Below are 17,163 nucleotides of genomic sequence, written 5' to 3' on the forward strand. Positions count from 1 at the left end.
AAATAACTTGGATTGACAACGAAATTGGCAAAAATAAAGCAAGTAAAAAGTAATTTTTAAATTATGCTATTCAAAACTCATAATAATATCGCATTAAAAATATCAGGATTTTAACAGTGAACACATTAAATGATGAAATGACTATAAATAGTACAGATAGTTATATAATAATGAACATAAATGTCTAAAATATAGTAAAAATGTGGTTTGAGATCTAATAAAAACGTAATATTTGAATAAGTTATAAGTTATTTGAATGAGTTTTAAATGCTTATTATTTTGTCAACAATATACTTACTTCAAAATTTAAATCTCAATGACAAGTTGCAAAATAAATTTTGTCTTGCTACTTTAACTAAATGCTAACACTAACGTATGAATAGTGGATTGCTTGCAACAAGAACAAATAGTAACAAACAAGTCCAAAATAATAAACAAGTCCAAAAGAACCTTCATCAGGACTGCCAAAATAGCGAGTTTATTCAAAATATAACAAACTTATTGCTTTATTTAACAATATATACTATATAAATAGCTACGACAAATTTTCCCTTAACCTTTTCCTTAATTGTGTAGGGGTCAGAGTACTGGCCTAGCATTGGAAAGGTTCTGGGCTCGAATCCCGTGCAAGGCATGGATGTTCTTTCATTCTCTGTACTATCTGTCCTTACTGTGGAAACAACGTTGGCCCACCTAATATGGTGCCCCTGAAAGAGTGGCCGAAAAATATGCCGGAATTGACAAAATGTTAACTCAGGTGGGCAATGGAAGTATTAAAAAAATTCTCTTAATTTCTTTTAGAATTGCTTAATAATATTAATATCTTATGAAATGCAGCAGATTTGTGCTCAGAGGGTATATTATTTATTTCCTTTTTTGAAAATAAAATTATCTGCTTAAAAATGTTGTCTTGAACAATAAGTTGTAGTAAGTAGCTCTTAACCTTCTAAATGGAAATTGTGAAGGTACAGAGATTGAGATTTGCTTTTGTTTACATTTATATTGAAAATATCATCCATATGTACCATATACTAAGAAAATGACAAATATTTAACCCTCTACTTGAAACATCAAACAAAATTGTCTGAGATTTATAATAAAGAGAAAAATTTACTCAAAAAACAAATAGAAGTTTACATAATCAAAATTTTAATCATGACCAGTGTCCAGAATAAATATCCAAAAGATAAAATAAAATTTTAATTCATTTTAGAGCGCAAACATTTTGTTAAATAAGCATATCAATTGAAAGATATAGTAATACAAAATCAGAAAGATATAGTATAATCATAAATACATACTGCAATAGTTCCATGCTTAGTAAAAGCATAATCCAATAGAGTATTAGTTGTTAGATCAGATGGACTTAATGAAGTTTGTTCTCCACACATTGAAGCCTTAGATAAAAGAGGGTGGTTCTGAACAAATGCCCTGGATAAATCACTGAAGGTCGCAGAATCCAAAACATCATTTTCAATGCTTTGAGGTAAGCTTCAACATAATCAATTATAATTACAAAAAACTTGTAAGTCAAACATTTAATTCAAATAAAGAATTATTAAAAGGTAATAGTTAAAAGAATTAACATTTATAGTTTTGGGTTCAATCTATAAAATAAAATAATTGATATATTCTTTATATTTCATGTCCTTGGTGATGATAACTTGTAGAATTTTAACCTCCATAACCCCCTCCTGACTGACAACATGATGTTGCAGGAATGCCTTATTTTGCATTCTACATCTAAAATTTTGAAGGATGTTTAACTTTAGTCTTACATATTTTGTTTAATGTATAGAAATATAATTTGTATAAATTATAATTTGTATAAGTAAAGAGAAATGAGTCTTAAATAAGAACACTGGTAATTGATTACAAATGATGAACAGGAACTCTAAATCTGTAATTAATTAATTTACCTAAATCTGTAATTAATTAATTTACCTAAATCTGTAATTAATAAATTTACCTAAATCTGTAATTATCTAATCATACGACTTACAGTCTATGAATTAAACACACAGCAATCTTAATATTTCATTTAATTATGGCAAAAAAGTTAGCCTAGCTTAAAGGAAATATAAAAAAGTAATAAAATTCAATGTTTATAATCTTTAAAGACATTAATTACTTATGGTAACAACCCAACTTCACAAGCTGGCAAAAGTCGATAATCTATTGAGCAAATGTTTAATTAAGTAGGGTTAATTTCTGATGGCTAAATTAATTAAATTAGTCTGAATTACAATCTTATTAAATTAAATTTTTTGTGAGCCCAAGACAGAAAAAAAATGTATACACAAATTAGCCTTAATATAACATGCGTATAAATAGCAAAAAAAAAAAAGATGAAAAGAAAGGATGAAAATTATACACAAAAAATTTATGCTAATATAATTTGAATTTCTCATAATATAAATATATTTTTAAAGGAATTTATTACTTTTTAAAAAATGCAATAAACTTTTACATAGTATCGGAAATGACTTTCTAATTTTTTGTTTTAAAAAGTCACGTTAACTAAAAAAATTTATTAGATATTTAAAAAGCATAAATTTTCATACATAACTGCAAACCAATTTTAAAAGTTTTTGAGAGTTGTGAAAATATTTATGCGTACCAAATGAGTAATTTCCAATCTGCCGCATTTATTTACATCTTTCTACCGACATAATATTTACTGTATTTAATTATTTAAAAATTATTTTAGCAATTTTAAAAAAGAAATCTGAGGTGAAAAATTATAGAGCGATTGTAAAAGAAAAATGTAGTGATAGTCTACAGTGCCAGCTGCTATGCTGCAGGGTTCCTATACAAGGGGTGATGTTCTTACACCTTTCTTCTTATTTAAAATTACATTTTTTATCTTATTTCACAATGGCATTAAAATAATGCTTGATGTGCCTTGTTCAACTGGTCCACAACAGTTTTATTAAATAAATGCAATTACATAAATGTATTTTATAGTGTAGTTTTTTATCTTATAAATAAAGTGTTGTCATTCCCTGGGAAGGATAGCTACGAAGTCTTTTTCTTTTTATACCGCCAGATGGCGTTCTTTTTAAATTTGTATGTGTTTGTTTGCTTTTTGTTAATAAACTTTTACTTTCTGTCTAAATCTCGATCCACGGACTACAGTTGGCAGCACGGCTGTGGTTTTGAAAATTATGACGCAGTAAAAAGTTTCACTTAGTTTCGCCGTAATTTACATCGTTTAGATTCCAAAATCAAAATGAACAGGGATCTGCCGAGTATCCCACTGCTGAACAGTGATAACTTCCACCAGTGGAGTATTAAAGTCAAGGCTTTGCTGACACTTAAGAAAATAGCTAATGTGCTAACTGAAGAAGCCCCCGTTAATCCAAAGTTGCGGGAACAATGGACATTAAACAATGATGACGCAGTTGCATACATACAACTATCGCTTTCTGATGACCAAAGTCTTCAGTTCGCAAACGAAACTAACGCAAAAATTCTATGGGAAAAAATTCAAAGCACATTTACTGGTAAAACAGAAGATCGAAAAATCGATGCAAGTAACGAAATAAAAAATCTAGAAATGAAAGAAAATGAAAATGTGTCAGATTATATTGCAAGATCACGTGGACTTAAAACGAAATGTTCGTCACTGGGAGTGGAAATTTCTGAAAGAGAACTTGTTTATTATACTGTTAGAGGATTAAGAGGAAAATTTGCAAAAGTAAGGGAAATCCTAAAAACCCAACGCAAAACAAATGGAGGAAATTTTAGAAATACTGCGCGAGGAAGAAAACATCTTATCAAAATTAAGAAATGATATTCCCAGACGAACAGAAGCATTCGGAGTAAGACATAAAAATGAAAATAGAATCAGGAAGAAATGTTTCATCTGCCATAAAACGAATCACCTAGCTAAAGACTGCTATTTCCGAAACAAGAACGAGGGAAATCAAAACCAAACATCGCAAGAAAAAAGAACATTTACGAACTATAAATCGGGCATGAACAAAATCAAAAACAATAACGCTAATTGTGCATTTGAAAATCAAGATAAACATTCTAGTGAAAATTTTGCACTTGCCGCAGAACAAGAACTACATCAAATAAAATCTAGTGCTACCGGTAAAAACAAAACTGTTTTCATTTTGGATTCTGGTGCTACTTCACACATGGTAAAAGATTTAAACTTTTTTGAAAACTTAAATCATGTTAATGGGATAATACAATTAGCAGGTAAGAAGTCAAATTTAATTTCAAAAGGAATCGGTATTGTAAAAGCTACAACAACAGTTGATAATTGCAGTAAAAATCTAACAATATACGATGTAATATATGTACCAGATTTAAGAAACAATTTAATTTCAGTATCTAAATTAATTGATAAAGGTTATAAAATTAAATCTAATGGTAATGATATTTTGATTTTAACTAATGATAATCGCAGTGTTTTAAAAGCCGTAAAAGTAAACAATCGTTTTGAAATTTTAATGGAACCGTGTAATAACATTTCACCTAAATTTTTTGATTATAACGATGTAAACAATTCTGAGTTAGAATGTAATGAAGTAAGTAATTTAGATACTTATAATATTTGGCATAAAAGACTATGTCATTTAAATCCACAATACATGGTTAAAATGCAAAATGTTATAGGCATAAATTTTAAAGATTTTGAAAATTATCATTGTGAATCATGTGATATAAGTAAAGTAACTCATAAGAGTCATCCATCAGTTAATATTGCACAAAGTAATTCTGTATTAGAGTTAATTCATGCGGACCTTGCAGGCCCTATAAATTGTGATTCATTAGGAAATTCAAAATATTTTTTAGTACTTGTGGATGATTTTTCTGGGATGTACTTTTCTTATTTTTTGAAACATAAAAATGAAGTATTTGAAATGTTTTGTATGTTTAAAGAAAGGTATGAAAATTTAATGAATAAGAAAATCAAAAGATTCAGAACAGATAACGGTTTAGAATTTGTCAATAACGAGATTGATAGTTTTCTAGAAAAATACGGGATCATACATGAAAAAACAGTACCGTATAATCCTTCGTCAAATGGACGTGCTGAGCGAGCCATAAGAGTATTAGTAGAAAGAGCTAGGACATTATTGTATGAAAGTGAATTACCATTAAAATTCTGGGCTGAAGCGATAAATTTTAGCACTCACATTTCTAATCTAACACCGCGTAAAAATAAACAGAATCTTCCGATTGAAATATGGTCAGGAAAAGAACCTAAACTTAACTACTTAAAAGTATTTGGATGCGTCGTTTATTTTCATATACCTAAACAATTCCGAAATAAATTTGATGTTCCGGGAAAACGTGGGATTTTCGTCGGTTATTCTAGAGAAAGGCGCGCTTATAGAATATATGATGTTGATAAAAATATTGTAATTGAAGAGCGATCTGTTAAATTTAACGAATCATTAAGTGGAAGTAAATTTTTAACAAACAAAAATGAATGTAGCATATGGAACATTGAGGATTTGACCCAGTTTAATATGCCTCTACCACAGATCGAAACTGAAACCCAAAACTCCCCTCCTACTGAATCAAGCAGTGAACATTCTTTTTCTCATAAATCTTCTCAAGAAAGTGCTGATTCACAAAATGAAAATAATCAAAATACTCCTGCATTAAGACGTTCTAAAAGAATTAAAAACAAAATATCCGCAAACGCGAACTTAGCCTTGAAAGGATCGTCTATTCCTCAAAATTATGACCAGGCGATAAATAGTAATAAATATTCCGAGTGGAAAACCGCAATGGAAAACGAACTTCTTTCGATGGAGAAACATAAGGTTTTTGAATTAATTGAGAGGCCTAAGAAGGAAAAAATAATAAAAAGTAAATGGGTGTATACAATTAAAAATAACGATGAAAACAAAATTTACAAAGCGCGACTGGTTGCAGCAGGGTTTAATCAAATAAAAAATGTTGATTATTCTGAATCATATTCACCTGTGGTAAATATTGAATCATTCAGGTTATTGATTGCTTTAGCAGCAAAATTGGATTTATTTGTTAAATTTTATGATATTAAAACTGCATATTTATATGGTGATATTGATGAAACTGTATACATGGAAATACCTCCAGGTTTTGAAGATAAATATGGTAAAAATAAAGTGTGTAAATTAAATAAAAGTATTTATGGTCTACCTCAATCTGGTAGAAATTGGCATATAAAGTTAAAAAATGAACTTAAAAAGATTGGTCTCACTCAACTTGCATCTGACAATCGCGTATTTACTAAAATTAATGATAATGACTTTTTCGCAATTTGTGTATACGTAGATGATTTGGCAATATTTTATAATAATTCGAAATTATACAAGGATATCATTTCAAAACTTAATCAAACATTTGAATTAAAAGAAACAACTAACGATTCAAAATTTTTAGGCATTGAGATTTCACAAAAAGAAAACGGAATTGGTCTATCTCAAACTCATTACATTGAAACTTTAATGAAAAAATATGGTTTGGAAAATTGCAAGAAAACAAATATTCCCATAACTAAAGGTGAAGATAGATGTTTTAATCCTACTGATGATTTAGTAGATCAAACTGATTATCAGGAAATAGTCGGTGAACTTTTATATTTAGCAAATAGAACCCGACCAGATATTGCTTTTGTAACTAGTTATTTATCACAATTTAATAAACGTCCTGAAAAAAGGCATTATGTTTTGGCCAAGAGAGTTTTAAAATATTTGAACGGTTCAAAAGATAGAGTCTTGTTTTATAGTAGAGAATTTGGTTTTTTAAATTGTAGTGCGGATGCAAGTTGGGGCAATGCAGAAGGAGGAAAATCTTTTTCAGGTTGTGTAATTATGATAGGTAATTCTCTTATAACATGGAAAAGTAGAAAACAAAGATGTGTAGGACTTTCAACATGTGAAGCTGAATTATTTGCTGCAGCTGACACAGCTCGAGAACTTACTTGGATAATAAATATGTTAAATGAACTGAACTGTAAAAAATTTATTGATGCTCCTGTTACTATGTTTTCTGATAGCCAAGCAGCTATTGATTGGTTGAATAATGGTAAATCTTCTAACAAAACCAGGCATGTAAATCTTAAATTTCATTTTGTGAGAGACATGATTGAAGATAAAATTTTAAAAACTGTTTATAAGAATACTAATGATAATATTTCTGATTTTTTAACTAAAGCTGTAACTTTTGAGAAGTTAATTTTTTCTTTGGAAAAAATAAGTTTAATTTGAAATTTATGTTAAGAGAATTAATATTTTTTATGTGTATGTTGTTATATGTGTTAAAAAGTAAAATCCTTCTCGCAGGGGGAGATTGTTGTCATTCCCTGGGAAGGATAGCTACGAAGTCTTTTTCTTTTTATACCGCCAGATGGCGTTCTTTTTAAATTTGTATGTGTTTGTTTGCTTTTTGTTAATAAACTTTTACTTTCTGTCTAAATCTCGATCCACGGACTACATAAAGTGTACAAGCATTTAATTATAAAAGCAGATAAGAATAATGCTGAATGGCTTTAGTTAACACAAAATAAAATTGCAGTTAAACTTTGTGATGAAAATAAGCTTTTTATAGTCAATTTTAAATATTTTAAAATTAAAAACATTATTGACTAATAAAACAAAATCTATAACACCATAATATCATATTTAACTTTTAAAAAAACTACCATAAAGTGAAGTATAATTATTATCTCAAAAATTGAATAAAAATCATCATGTTGATTATTATTTTTGCTTTAGTTATAATAAAATTTTTTTAAAAAACTTTTCATAGAACTGATTTTAACTCCTATCACAGTATTTGATTGCATTTTTTAGTTACCTACTTTGAATGCTCTTCATTAGTCCTTCTATAAAAAATTATTTTATAAAAGTATAATTATTCTCTCAAAAATCAAATAAAAATCAACAGGTTGATTATTATATTTGCTTTAGTACAATACATATTTTTTTTTAAAAAAGTTACTTTTCATAGGAAAGGATTTAACTATTATCGCAGTATTTTACTGTGATAAAAGTTAAATCCTTTCGTTCAAAGATAAATAAAAAGATTCGATTCAAAGATAAATAAAAACTTGGATAAATTATTTAAAGTACGGCAAACATGACACACCGCCTTTATTAATAAAATTTTATTGCAATGCAATAAGTCTAAAAGAATAACTTGAAGCGGAAAGCTAAAGAGTTCTTTCTAAATTTTACCTTACAATGAATAGCAGAAATATTATTTCAAAAATTTTTATGGAATAAAAAATGAACAAGGATAAAAAACTAAAAAAAATATTCAATGGAAGAAGCAAATGAGATGTTAAGTTATTTAATCAATTATGTTTGAAAGTTAACTAGAAAAATATTTTTCTTTATGTTATTGAAATCAGAAAATCCACTTTTAAGAATTAGCTTTAATCTGATTAAATGATTTACAGAAATTTTTAAGTTTATCAATTTCAAATTTTTTCTTAAGTATATAAGCAGGGATATTAAATAAGACTAAAGTGAATATTTAATTAAGTGAGTGAAGCGATCTGAAAAGAACTGTGTGAGCAGTCTAGGTTGGCATCTGAAGTTCTGCAAAACTCTGGAGCTTCTTAATTCTTATTAAAAAATTCAACGTTTGATGAAAAGAATAAGGTAAGTAGACAATCAAATTTAGCTGATGGTAAATAACAAATAATGGCATTAAAGATGTAACTATTTGATAACTTTATGCAATACATTTCTTAATATACTAATCATTTAATGGGTAATAAAATGAGGGCAATTATTAAAAAAAATAGCTTTAAAGAAAAAAAAGTCATAAAATGAAAATTTTCAAAAAAGTTTAGTTATAAAATGCAATATAAATATTTATTTAAGCATAAATAAATATAATTATAAAAATAAGTCAATATGATAAGTAGGGAGAATTGAAAATAAACAATATATAAAAAAAATTATACGCTGAATAGCAAAATAAAATGTTAAACTAAGCTTAAATTTACCATGAAAATACACTCTGTTACAAAAATCCAACAACAAGGATAAGTATTAAAAAAATTTAAAAATTATATGTAAGTGACTATGCACTACAATGAAAAATATAATCACAGAAAAAACATTTAAACGAAATTATGTTTAAAAATAAAAAAGTTGTTACAAAAATCAGCTAAAATAATAAAAAATACAAATAATTAAAGATATCTCAGCTAAAAACAAATAACGCACATATTTAGAATATAATAGTGTAGTACCTCATTTCTAAACCTTCTTCTTCAATACTTATTAATGAAGAATAATGATAAGAGTTAAGATTATTTTTTAAGCCTTCAACCGGTGCAAACACTCCCTCGAAATCATCCCCAAATTTATCTCCAAAATCTAAGTCATTTGATGTATTTTTTTCTTTGGGATGCGACTTTCCAAATTCTCTGTTATCCACAGAAGGTATTATGTGTATTGCCAAATCCTCCAATAATTTAACAATTTTAGGATCTTTTTGTTTATAACCTGAAAATAACATTAATAGAGTTAAAAGCAATACTAGTTTAATAACATTAAATATTATAACACAAAATATTATAACACTTGTCAGTGATTGGAGCTAAAGTGCTATAAGTGGTGAAATTATTGCAATTGAAACTTTTTTTGACCCTCAAGTGCTGTGCTACTTTTCTTACTTCTTTTTCATACCCTCAAATGTGAATCTACACTCATGATCAAAATTAGAAGAATGTGTGCATGTTATTTCAATTGAGAGCTACATATTTTGCTCTGTAGCTCTCAATTCTTAAAACAAAATCAATTTAACAAAATCAGAAGTATTTTTTTAATTCAATATTTTGCTGTCAAAAAAGGCATAAGAAATCGAAGGTTGAAAGAAAAAATGCAAAAACAAATAATATATATATTGAAAAACTGGCTCATAAGCATGAATAGATAATTTTTTATAAATTTCCATGTAGAAATTGTTTTAAATTTGTTATTCAAAACTATTTTTTTTATAAATCTTAAACTTTTTTGAGTGCAAATTGCATCCTCCAGCATAACTCTTCTCCTAAATGAGTGACTTTGTTGTTTAAAGCAGTTTGTAATCATTGCATTAAAAAAAAAAAAAACTTTTTAAAACCTACTCATGGCTAGAAAGCCATTGCAAGCTGTAAATTAAATTGGATTTTTTAGGATAAGGCAATATTCTAGAAAATCTGATTCAGTTGTTAAAAAAACACATCCAGGGGATCTGCTATATTTTAGATTTTCAAATTCATGACTTTTCATGACTAATTCCTAGAATTTTTCATGATTTAACAAAGTTACTATTTTCTCTGACAAGAAAACAACAAGAAATTTAAAAAAGCATTACAATAACATAAATTGAAATGATAGGTATAACCAAAACTGTTATACTCTGCATCTTCATATTTAAAGATTTTAAATTTAAAAAAAAAAAAAACAGAGGAAAGAAAGAGTTGAAGCAACAAAATAGCTGAAAAAAATACAAAAGCAAATAATTTTTTTCTGCCGAATTACATTCTAAAGATACTTTTCTTGTTCATCCGAAAGGAAAGAAATACTCCTGATTTTTCTGTTCTCGTTTCGGAATAAAAAAAATTCGCCAATGACTGGCCTGCTTTAGCTAGAATTTTAAATTGATAAAAAAAATTTTTTTTTTTAAAAATAATAACAAAAATTCTGAAATCACAGAAGTTTAAAAGATAATTCGCTCTAGAAAGAATGTTTTTTCTTTCATTTTTTGAAAGAACACCATAACTTTTAAAGAACAGGATAAAAACATTTAATATTTTAATAAAATATGACTGTGAATGGGGATTTTATTACAAATTCAGATATTTGGAAAACCATGAAATGGGGGTGGGGATATTTTTAAATTCCATTTTAAGAATTAGATTTTTCACAGACCTAAATCCATGATTTTCTTTTAAAAAATAGTTAAAATCATGACATTTCATGACAAATTTTGCTCAATACTGAAATTCATGACTTTCCCGGTGTGTGGATACCCTACACATCACTTAAGTAACAAAAGCTTTGAATTCAAATTTGTTATACATAAAAGAGACATTTTTTCATTTGATCTTAATAATTTTCAAACGGAATGGTTAACTGAGTGTACACAATGACAAAGTCCACAAACTGGAATAGAATCTAGAGAACTCCCAGTGTTTACTTTCACTTAAGGTATGTTTATGAGATAATGTATAAACAGGCTTGATATTATAGTAAGATTCATTATTGAAGTTTGCGTTTAAATTTAAAGGTAGCATTACCATTCATAAGTTTTTTTAGTATTTTATAAATTAAAAAAAATCCAAATCCATAAATCTATTTAGAAAAGTTAATATCACAGCCTGAATAAAGTGTATGAGTTGCAATGTTTTAAGTGTTTGTATGATTAATGGATTTAAAAAATGGAAAAATGAATAGCACAGTTACAATATAGGATATTGTGTTTTTCATGCTAAGCCATAAAAATAAATTGGAAGTAGTATCCAGTAGTATTACAAATTTCAACTACTAGCACCACCTGTGTTCAGCTTCATTTGGTTAACCATCCACATTATTTAAAGAAATTTATGTTTTTATTTCATGAAAAAAAAGGTCTTAAGAAATTGCTGTTTTAGTAATTTTGATTTAGCTCCGATGTTTCATTAGTGTAAATATTTTAATACTGTGTTTGATATTGCATTCTTACAAATATTAACTAGTGCATTAGTCTTTGTTATGAACCATTTTTAAGAATTTTTCAATGATAGTAATAAAGTTTCTAATAATGAATATACAAAGATAAATATAGTAACACACTATATCATAGTTTACAGCAACCTCTATCATAGAAAACATCATCAATCAATTCAACTTATAAAAGTTGCTTACCTTCAACAAGATGACGAGCGAGCCTGAGGCATAACTCTCTTCCACTGGGTTGGTTACGATGAAGAGCACCAACAATAGCTACTTTACGTTTATGATCACTTTTTTCAACCTGAAACAAATTTTTATTACTTATAACTAATATGACAGAAAATGCAGCAGATATTTTTTTATATAAAGGTTATAGAACGTTGATGAGCATTGAAGTTAAAGCTTTACATAAAGGAAATAGTAATAAGAAACTTTTTGGCAGAAAACTACAAAATAAAAATTAACCAAGTTTCAATGTCATTCAGATCATTTAAAAACGTTTCTAGAATATTATTTTCTGACAAAATAATTAATACATTTTAAATAAGTTTTTTTTTTATTTCTTGCAATATAAAATAACACCTTTTAGCAAATATGTTCTCTCTATAACTACTTCGAGTTCATTAAAGTTATAAAAAACTAATACAATAAATTTTGCCTATCTGAAAATAATATTAAATTCTAATACATAGAATTATTCATTAATTTTAATTTTTTAGATATAGGTTAAAAACTGAAACAAAAAATTAATGATTTCTTAAGAAAGTTAATACTTTTTAATATGCTTGTTTTTTTTAATCATTCAAAATTGCTTTATAAATTTAAAGATTTTGAAAGTTACCTCTGAGGATATAATTATGAAATTTAAGGCTTTTAATCCATTTCTACCAAAGTTGGCCATCGGTTTTATGAGAGCTTTATTTTCTGAGGATAGCTTTAATAACTGGTTGTGCAGTTCCATGAAATCTACATAATTGTCGTCAATGTTTTCTAAAATACCAAAATCATTTTTCTCCGACCACTCAAAAAACTTGTTATCAAGAGTGAAGTTCAATTGAATTCCTTGCACATCATCTGGAACAACGACTTGAAGAGTGCTTCGGGCATACCTGTTGGGTGATCATCAATATAAATTCAAACAAAATAATGTGCCATTACCTTTGATGACAAATAACAAAACATATAATGAGAGAACATACACGGTTTCAAAATGAAAGATATTTATTAATATACATTAACATTGCCATAGAAAGATTCAAAAGGAAAAATGAATGTTTAATTAACTAATCTTGATAATAATTGCAAATTTTGCGTACTTTAGTTAAGGTAGAAAAAAACAATATCATAATGAACAATTGTTGGAATTTTAAGTAATACTAAGGTAATGTCAGAGTAGTTAAGGTACTGAACTCTCATCGTGTAGGGTTAAGGTTCAATCCCATTCACTTCTGGGTTCTATTTTTGAAACATACCCACCTTCAAAATAGAATGGCTGACAGCCTAGGAAGTAAAGGTTTCTGTTCCTAATGATGACCACATGGTCACCATCATGGCGTTGGCTTAAATTGTGAAGCCTTAACTTTCACGACCCCTTAGAAAACAATTGACTGTACAAAAGTGTTTTACTTTTTTTTGTAGCTTTGATAGTAGTTCCATTTAAAAGACGATTTCTGGTTCACGGGAAAAGGAGAGTAGTACAATAGCCGTTTATGATGATCATAGACAAAATGCCCCTAATGAGAGGATTGCTGCAAACCTGTTGGATAGCAACAATTAAAGTCGAATCAACTAATTTCTCAGCTGGCTCACATGAGAGTTATAGACCTATTGCAATTACAAGATTTCCTTGTAAGCCAAAGGAAAAAATCGCCAACTACTATGCTTTTTTCAAAATATTTTATAGAGTGGTAAGCATTCAAAAACTATAAGTTTTCAAAATGTTTGATAATTTTGCCAACATTTTAAAAGCCATACTATGATAGAGGTGGAACAAAGTGGCATTTTGTATAAACTTTTGAATTATTTAAATATAGTGGTGCCGAATATAACTTCAAATCAAATTTACAAAACAACGAATCATACGTCAAGACATAAACTTAGAGAATAATACTGGAAATTTTCCCCAAAAAGCATTGAAAGTTGCCAGCCCTAAACAGGAATCAGAAATCTACTTCTGTGCTTTTTTTTTCTTTTAAAATATGTAAAAACTCGAGAGTGTTCAGTTCTGGTTCTATAGCAAAAATTATCCTCTTACTCATTTCTCCAACTCAAGAGTAGAGTGGCAATCTGCCAGGAGTTTCTACTACTTTTAAAGGTAGAGGAGACTTTTTTGTCAAGTCTCCTAAATGGACACTTGAAAAGTCTTAAATTTGCCAAGAAAAACAAGGTCTTCTAAAGTAGTAAGAACTGTAACAATGCTCAATTCCCCTCTGAAAAAGCTTTCTTGCTGGAGATTCATAAAAAAGAATTCATGTCTGAAATTTTCTTCCTGTTTTAGATTTTAACAGGGTTTTAACTCATCTTCAGAAAAAAAAAATTCCCCAACTTTTCCAGGTATAGCAGGAAAATTTCAATACAGTGGTAATTCTTTCCATATTTTATCTACACCATGCAAGTTTTAATCAGAAAATTTAATCAGAATATTTGCAATGCAAAATATTAAATTTATGAGCGAAAACATATAATAGAATAAGAATGGAAACACGGAAAAGTTTCCCGAAAAAGTTGAATTTTATAGAATAATCGTAATAGATAGAATTAATTAACTCCAATCTCAATAACTGATTACAGTTACTGATAATTTTGAGATTGGTTATTTTCCAGGTATGATATAGGAGTCTTCCAGGCTTTTTGTAGAAAAATGCAACTTTCCTTCAATATTCCCCGCTTTTTAGAGTTAAAATAAAATTCCCTGTCAATTCCAGGTTTTCCCTGTTCTTTCTGACCCATGGAAGCCCTGTTTAATTTTTTTTGGTTAGTTTATAAATTTTTGTATCAGGTATAGCCCCATGTAAAACTAGTTATGATTAACAAGAACAGCAACTTAAGGCAATCCACCAAATAATTGGTACTACTTTAGAACAAAATGCTACACATTAAAATAAAGTAAATTCATGAAAATATCAGATATTGTGTGCTTGTATTTCTTAACTCAAAATGATAAAGAGAAAAAAAAGTTCAGAAAAAAAGTAAAGGCTATTTTTTAGCATCTTTCAAAAGGCTTAAAGGATTTATAATTTTAAAAACTATCATTTTTTAAAAAAAGATATGACTTTCATCTAAAAAAAAACTTGACATTTAAAGGGAAAATATTGAAATTTTTTTTAATAAGACATAGTTAATCAAACATAAAAATAAAAAAATCAGTTTAATGAAAACTAAGCAGTAAAAATTAGATTTAAAATATATATATAAGCAAATTATGAAGTGTTACGAAAAATAATAATTAAATTGATGTAAAAAAATTAATAAAATGATATTGAAATAAGCAAAAAACAGAACTAAAAAAATAAATACAAGTATAAATCATACATTGTAAGCTAAATTATATAAAGCATAATTAATACCCATCAAGACTTGCAACAACCATATATTTGCCAGGAGCTAAAAGGCGCCAATAATCACCAAAGCGGGAAGATATAACATCATGATCTATTCCATCAACATGTATAGTTACATTCGATAAACCATTACCATTTGCATCTTTCACAAAACCATGGATACCACTATGAACCTGAAATAAAAATCAATTACACATTTTTCAAGTCATAGGAATTGTTAGCTTTCTCCCATTACTGCAAATATGCTATAAAAACTAAATATAAAAGGAAAGTAAAATTGGGAAAATAAACTTTTACTGATAACATCTCAGTTAGAAGCTGTCAACTATTAAAATCAAAATTTCGTAATAATTACCATACATCTTGATTTTTTAAATCCCTAAAATTTTACTAGAATCAAGGGGTCGATTTATGCATAGGTAACAAAATTGTACAGTGCACCAAAATAACGGAAATCCCTGAATAACTTTTGATCTAATTATGAGATCTTCAAGTTTTAGGACTCAATCTTAATGGTTCGTGGGGGTGACTTCAAATATGCTATGTAACTAGTGCAGCTGATATTTTAAATTATAAAATCAGACACACAAACGTACTTTCTCTGAATAAACCTAACTTTTCTTTGATGGATTTGGATGCGATTTCTTTTAAAAAAAGCTATAACATAATAATAATAAACCAAACAAAATCTTTAGATACAACATAACTGTTTACTCCCCGAGTTCTGGAAAATGCATGAAATTTTTATTAAACTAACAATACGATTCCATAGGAAAAGTAACATAACATTCAAAAAACTTCTAAGGCTTCATAATTTATATCTACCTGATCGATAAAAGCAATGAGAGGTTCTCGGTTGTGTCTCCAGTATTCTGGAAGCTGACTTGCATTTGGATACTTGAAACAACCAAGTTCCAAAGTGATTTCAAAGCAATTACTATGCAAATAGTTCCAATCTTGCATGCCGCCTGCAAAAAATAAATAGCTAAGAGAGAGGTCTTTAAATTAGCATTAAATAAATGTTTTTTAAAAGACTTTTGAAGTTTACTAAATCCATTTCAAGAAAAGTTAACAGGTGATAAAAATTCTTAAATAATTGTCATACAGAATGGTTTCAAGTAACCAAATTGTAAAATTAAAAGTGCATAAATTTTGCTGCCAATAAAAAAATATTCCCACAAATTGTAGAAAGTTAGCAGTCCTGTAATAAATGTATCATTAATTTTACTAAGCACTGTATTATTATTTTAACATTACACCCTTTTTTGTTTATCTATTCGTAAAAAATGGCCACCCACATATGGTGGGTAGCATCACCACCTTAATTGGATTTGTAATTTCCCTGATTATGTCAAAGTGATTAAGAATTCATTTTATAAGTAACATTCACAGTAGTTTCATAGCTGGTAAAATCTATAAAAAAGTTGAGCAGTTTGGCAGCAACCACTTGATACTATATCACTATCTGTTTCTCTTATGTGTTTTGGATTATCCCTAATATGGAGTCTAGTGTGTTAAGTGCCTGTAGTCCCTTTTAGTGTGTTAATAACTATTCAAACAAATCATGAAAATTCTTTCATAATTTATTTAGTGCGAAAAATTTGTCTATTTCATTATAATGAATACGATGAAGTAAATCATTAAGTTCTACCTTTGTAAGAAATGTTTACTAAATTCAGAGGAAATGTTTATGACATTCTTAATTTTTAACCTTAATTTAAAGATGAAACAGAGGAATTATTTGTTTTAATGTATAGTTCAAATTATTTTCCTAAGTAACAGATTCATTGTAGTAAGTTTATAAAATTTATTTTTACACTCATTTTTAAATAAATTAAATACATAAATTTTCAGTTCATTACATATAAACAGATTAGAGTCAAGCTTATGTAATCCAAATGTCTGTAACAAAAGATATTTTTAAAATTTTTAAC

The 17,163-nt window shown here is 27.8% G+C and overlaps 1 protein-coding gene across 1 annotated transcript in view; it reads right to left on the bottom strand.

Annotated features, from left to right (window-relative positions):
- The window catches only part of LOC107451613 (carboxypeptidase D), a 52,228-nt gene that overhangs the window by 20,188 nt on the left and 14,877 nt on the right, over positions 1–17,163 (bottom strand). Inside the window, exons 8-13 of the mRNA XM_087167432.1 lie at positions 16,055–16,197; positions 15,236–15,402; positions 12,511–12,778; positions 11,862–11,970; positions 9,221–9,476; positions 1,302–1,491 (exon numbers count right to left, since the gene is read on the bottom strand). Of these exons, the coding sequence (XP_087023558.1) occupies positions 1,302–1,491; positions 9,221–9,476; positions 11,862–11,970; positions 12,511–12,778; positions 15,236–15,402; positions 16,055–16,197 (1,133 nt within the window). The remainder of the gene's footprint in view (positions 1–1,301; positions 1,492–9,220; positions 9,477–11,861; positions 11,971–12,510; positions 12,779–15,235; positions 15,403–16,054; positions 16,198–17,163) is intronic.

This window comes from Parasteatoda tepidariorum, chromosome 7 (genome assembly GCF_982258835.1).
Source record: "Parasteatoda tepidariorum strain Cologne lab strain chromosome 7, Ptep-v5.0, whole genome shotgun sequence".
Classification (NCBI taxonomy): Eukaryota; Metazoa; Arthropoda; class Arachnida; order Araneae; family Theridiidae; genus Parasteatoda; species Parasteatoda tepidariorum.